General features: G+C 33.1%; 2 protein-coding genes across 3 annotated transcripts in view; one reads left to right on the top strand and one right to left on the bottom strand.

Annotated features, from left to right (window-relative positions):
- The first annotated feature begins 2937 nt into the window (after window positions 1–2937).
- On the top strand, window positions 2938–5194 carry LOC101510109 (protein NODULATION SIGNALING PATHWAY 1). The gene has a single exon (XM_012718608.3). The coding sequence runs from the start codon at window positions 3280–3282 to the stop codon at window positions 4942–4944; it is 1665 nt and encodes a 554-aa protein (XP_012574062.1). The 5' UTR covers window positions 2938–3279; the 3' UTR covers window positions 4945–5194.
- A 397-nt stretch (window positions 5195–5591) lies between these two features.
- The window catches only part of LOC101510434 (E3 ubiquitin-protein ligase SPL2), a 5119-nt gene continuing 4698 nt past the window's right edge, over window positions 5592–6012 (bottom strand). For both annotated transcript variants that reach the window (XM_073363804.1, XM_012718644.3), the window contains exon 7: window positions 5592–6012. The gene's annotated coding sequence lies outside the window, so the exon portion shown is untranslated.

Raw genomic sequence — 6012 nt, 5'->3', positions numbered from 1 at the left:
TATTATAATTTTAATTTACAAACATTATTTCTTAAAGTGATATTAATTGAGTAATCATAATCATTAACATTTTTGTTTCAAAATCGAAATCTAAAATTTATAAAAATTCGGTTACAAAATATTAATTGTCAAACAATTATAAGTATACATCAAATACAAATAATTGCAAATAAATTACTTTAATTTCATGTCAATTAACATTATAAAACAACAAATTAAATTTAATTAGTTTCAGTAAAATAAAACTGACTAAAATTAAAAGAGACATGACTTTGTCCATCATTTCTAAATATTTATATATTATATATATTTACCAATATTCAAAGTAAAAAGTCAAATAAAAATATTTAAATATATATAATAGATGAAATTAAAGTAATTTATTTGTATACTTATAATTGTTTGACAGTTAATAGTTTGTAATCAAAATGTTAATGATTATGATTCATTTGCCAATATTAATAATAGTTTGAATGTTTGTAAATTAAAATTCTAATAAATCCGATTTAAAATAAAAAAAAATTCACAATTACCACAAAGATCGATTTAACATTTGATAAATTTCTACAATACATTCAGATTTGTGTTCTGAAATTTAAAATGATCTAATTTACTCAATTCAATTCAATGTCAGACATCTTTTAAACATGCTTAAAATTATTTGAGTCAAACATTTTCAACTGTAATTTGTAAGCTACTCAACATATACTACATTGAAGTAAAACTAAGAATATGAGACACACAAAGCAAAGTGACACTTAAAAACAACTAAAGAAGGAAAAAAGTTTAGAAGAGAGATAGAAAAAATATTGATGTATAAATATACCTTGTCATAACATTGAAAAACACTAATTCCTTAAATTTTTCATGTACCATTTTGCTTTGGGTATGATGGGTAGCGAAATTTGCCGGCTAGTCCATCCCAACTTGGACTTCCTGAATAGTCGCAGTGATAGAATTTCATGTAAGAAACTATACATAGCATTAAGTCACTATGAGCCAAATTGATTTCAAAGATTGTATAGAATATAATTGAATTTATGACAACAAAATTAGAAAAAGACAAAGAGAATAATTTTTTTTGTTGCAACGAACCAACCTATACCTCTTTCAGTGTATCTTTGGAGTAGAGTCGGCAATTTCGAAGAATAAGATGATTTTGCGAGGATGGCGAATGACTGGGAAGTCATTAAAAAAATTAGGGATTAGAGGAATTAAAAGAGGAAAAAATTATTTAGAAACTAAGTAGAAAAAAATGAGGTGAACATGGCACCAAAATTAGAAATAGACAAAGAGAAGAATTTTTTTGTTGCAACGAACCAACCTATACCTCTTTCAGTGTATTTTTGGCCAACCTATACCTCTTTCAGTGTACCTTTGGAGTAGAGTCGGCAATTTCGAAGAATAAGATGATTTTGCGAGGATGGCGAATGACTGGGAAGTCATTAAAAAAATTAGGGATTAGAGGGATTAAAAGAGGAAAAAAACTATTTAGAAACTAATTAGAAAAAATGAGGTGAAACATAAAAACACAAGAGAACTCTCTAAGGCGTACACATAAGCTTTTTTGTTGAGGTGGGATATGTTTGCACATGTGGAAGAAATACTATGAGGTGGCATGAAAGTTGACATGAGAGTCTGTTTTAAATATAGATAATAGATAGTTCTACACCGATTTTCAATATAGTTTAATGGAGATACAATATCTATATAAAATAGTCCACTTTGTAAATGCAATTTTAAAATAACCACAAAACGTTGAATTTTTATCGGATGTTAACGTAAAATTAAATTATTTTACACTCAGTTTATGTGTCATTTCTCATATTATTATTCTTTCAATAATGATACTGTGAGTCTCTGACTATTTGACTAATTCAGAATAATCAATGTTCAACATAAGTTATATTTAAATTAAAGTTTGCGAAATTATGTTTGATTAAAAAGAGTTTACTCAAACATAATAAGTCTAACGAAATGTAATTTATTTGCATGAAACTTGTTCTTGACATGCAATTATAAAACCAAATGTAACTCAAATGATAAAAAGAGATGAAAAAGTATTAAAGGCAATACTTCCATACCAATGTGTGGTTGAAGCCAAATTTGCATATGAAAAATACTCATGCTCTAAGTGTACTTTGTTAACTTCAAACCAAAACATTTACTTAATTACCTAGAATTTAGTTTAACTTGGAGTTGGTTTGACTTGCTACAAAAAGTTTTACATGGTTATGCTGAATTTCAACAAAATAAAGACCTGAAAACTTTGCTTTGCATGATCTTATGAATAAACCAAAGTCACTAAAGCAAGTCAACAAAAGAGAAAAATAAATGTAAGTAATGGAAAAAATTGTAACTTAAATTAATGTTATTTATCTTTTATATAATAATAGAATTGCCAGCAAAAAAATTAATACATATTTTCAACACGTTATTTTTTACTAATTAAAATTCATTCGAATACAACTGAATAAAAGATCCACAAAGTTTAACATAACTCCCATAAATTTTAACTAATAAAAAAGTATTTTGCTGATATTTTTATTCTCACAACTGAAATAAAAAATTAAGACACATTAACAACAAAATACAGTACAAAAAGTTGTATAAACCTTGCCAAACATAAACTTTTCAAGAATTAATCAATTAGTCAAATAGTGTCTGCCGGCTAGAGTTTTGAAATAACCTATCACATACTTCAACACACAAATTCAATCTTAAACAGTATATCAATCTCTAAATATAATACAAAAGGAACAAGTTAACCACCCAACATATAGAAGAGACAAACAATTAATAAAACATCAATAAAACATCACATCCTCCAAACCAACAGCACACAAACAATTAGAAAATTCCCTCATTTGTCACTACTAGGAAGTACCTCCACACATCGTAGACCCGGGTTCCCTACGGTAAGTGATTGCATAACCGTCCGACTAATATCGGATGGTCCAGATCACAAGTTCAATAATTTTAGTTTTTAAAAAAAAATAAAATATGTTTGAGATCTGAATCGTTTGATATCGATCAGGCGGTCACAAAGACATTGATTGCGTGAATACGTGCACTCTATTATTTGAGTGCAGGAAATCCTATTTCATACATCATGCTTTATTTTATAAGTACATGGGAGAAAGTAATGAACATAAAGTCTTTGGTTCTATGATCTATATCCCTCTTGTTTTTGGTCAATGATCCAACACTACTAACCCCTTCAAACACTTCAATCTTTCTTCTTCAATATCTTAAAGTTTTTTTCTTTCTTTCATCACAATGACCATGGAACCAAACCCAACATCAGATCACATTCTTGACTGGCTTGAAGGTTCTGTCTCTTTCTTTCCATCATTCTTGGATGATCCATATAACAATGGTTACATCCAAGAGTATCAGTTGTGGGATCAGAACCAAGAAATTAGCAACCAGTGTCAAACTGATACCAATACTGATTCAACTAATGCCACAAACAGCACCACCAATATTGTTGCTGCTAGTACTACCACAAGCACAACATCCCTTGAGCCTAATAGTTCCAATAACATACCCTTTTCTGATTTGCCGAAGAAAAGAAATGCCACCGATGAATCGAGTCTCAAGAAACAATCACAAAACCAAAAGAACAAGAGAATCAAGAGTCGTTCGATGAATGAAGCTGATAATGGAGATGCAGCTCTTGAAGGGACAGTGGTTAGAAAACCAGGTGGAAACAAGAAGAGTGCAGCTAAGGCCAATGGAAGTAACTGTAACAGTGGAAATAACAAGGATGGTAGGTGGGCTGAGCAGTTGCTCAATCCTTGTGCTGCAGCCATAGCCGGTGGAAATCTGAATCGTGTGCAACATCTCTTATATGTTCTCCATGAGCTGGCCTCAACTACTGGTGATGCCAACCACCGGCTCGCAGCGCATGGTCTCCGAGCACTGACACACCATCTATCTTCCTCTTCATCGTCTACCTCATCAGGGGCTATAACTTTTGCATCTACAGAACCACGATTCTTTCAAAAGTCGTTACTGAAGTTCTATGAGGTTAGCCCTTGGTTTTCCTTTCCTAATAACATAGCAAATGCTTCCATCCTTCAAGTTCTAGCTGAAGAGCCAAACAACTCACGGACGATTCACATCCTTGACATTGGAGTCTCTCATGGTGTTCAATGGCCAACTTTTCTAGAGGCCTTGAGTCGTCGACCTGGTGGACCTCCTCCTCTTGTTCGCCTCACTGTTGTTACTGCTTCTTCGTCAGCTGAAAATGACCAAAATATGGAGACCCCGTTCTCGATAGGTCCATGTGGTGATAACTTCTCTACTAGACTCCTTGGTTATGCACAGTCCATAAATGTCAATCTGCAGATAAACAAGCTTGATAATCATCCACTGCAGACATTAAATGCTAAAATTGTTGACACCTCCCCGGATGAAACCTTTATTGTATGTGCTCAGTTCAGGCTGCACCACTTGAATCATCACACTCCTGACGAAAGAAGCGAGTTTCTGAAGGTGTTGAGGGACATGGAGCCTAAAGGGGTGATATTAAGTGAGAACAACTTGGAGTGTTGCTGCAGTAGTTGTGGCGATTTTGCCACTGGATTCTCTCGAAGAGTGGAGTACTTATGGAGGTTTTTAGATTCAACCAGTTCGGCGTTCAAAGGTCGTGAGAATGATGAAAGGAGAATGATGGAAGGTGAGGCTGCAAAAGCATTGACAAACCAGCGCGAGATGAATGAAGGCAGAGAAAAATGGTGTGAAAGAATGAAAGAAGCAGGGTTTGCAGGGGAAATATTTGGCGAGGATGCAATTGACGGAGGTCGAGCTTTGCTAAGGAAGTATGATAGTAATTGGGAGATGAAAGTAGAAGAGAAGAATACAAGTGTGGGAATATGGTGGAAGGGGCAACCTGTTTCTTTCTGTTCTTTGTGGAAACTGAATAAACAACTAGAATAGTTCAAGCTCAAATTGACACCATGAGGAAACATGACTTGCCATTCAGTACTCAATACAAGTTCAAAAAGCTATAGTGAGAGGTTGCTGATTGCTGGTTAACAGCCAACAAGTTCAAAAGTAAAAAGGTAGAACTGATATTAACAGTTTGTAAATTCTTCATCTGCAGAATTTGACCAGTGTACTGCTTACTTATGCCAAATTTTCAACTAAAAAAATGTTTGTATGATAAAGAGAGCTGCAAATTATTTCATTTGATGTCTGTTTGTAATGATTGATAGCTATTCAAAAGATAGACTTGATTCATAGTTTGGCACCTGTCGCTCTTCTGCTGCAAGATAGATCATAAGCTAACAAATATCGCATTAAAAATCAAAAGGCTCGGATACTACTACATTTGTTAACACATCTATCTGTCAATTGATAACTCTGTACCTGCTTTTAATTAAACCCCGAATTTTCTTTTAAGGCTGAAGCATTTACAACAAAAATCATGTTTTCTTAACAGGTATTTAGGACTGTCACACAATTCTAATGTCACTCAGTTATATTCACCGGCATGGGCGTAAAATATGTTTATATTGCAAGTGGTATTTACAAGCTCACTCGTATGCTTACACATATCTTTAAGCTACAAGTAATAATACAAGTAACAAGAAATATTTGTGGAATAGAAGAAAACATCACATGCACCAGAACATTTCAGGGTTTACTCTACAAATTTGTACCGTGCAACTGGAAAAAATGGAAATCTTACACAATTACCCAATAAGGATTCAACTTTAAGATGAGCTTCTCCCTCTAAAAAGAAAATGAAACCTCAAGGATTAATGACAACGAACTATTAAAACATTGTGTTACCAAAAAAAAACTAAATACTTGTTCATAACAAATCATGAGTTTACAAAAAGTATTCCATTGATTTTGCTACAAACAATAGAGATATAATGTCAGCCTTTTCTCCCTAAAGTATACTATGCATTTTAGAGGAGCTTAACTCCTCTTGAAAACCCTGGTACAGTGAGAAGCCAGCCGGCTATGACTTAAACTTGACAAGGCCGGTTTTCCCTA

The sequence above is a fragment of the Cicer arietinum genome, chromosome 7, assembly GCF_000331145.2.
Source record: "Cicer arietinum cultivar CDC Frontier isolate Library 1 chromosome 7, Cicar.CDCFrontier_v2.0, whole genome shotgun sequence".
In the NCBI taxonomy this organism is placed as follows: Eukaryota; Viridiplantae; Streptophyta; class Magnoliopsida; order Fabales; family Fabaceae; genus Cicer; species Cicer arietinum.
This window is presented reverse-complemented; position numbering and strand designations above follow the sequence as displayed.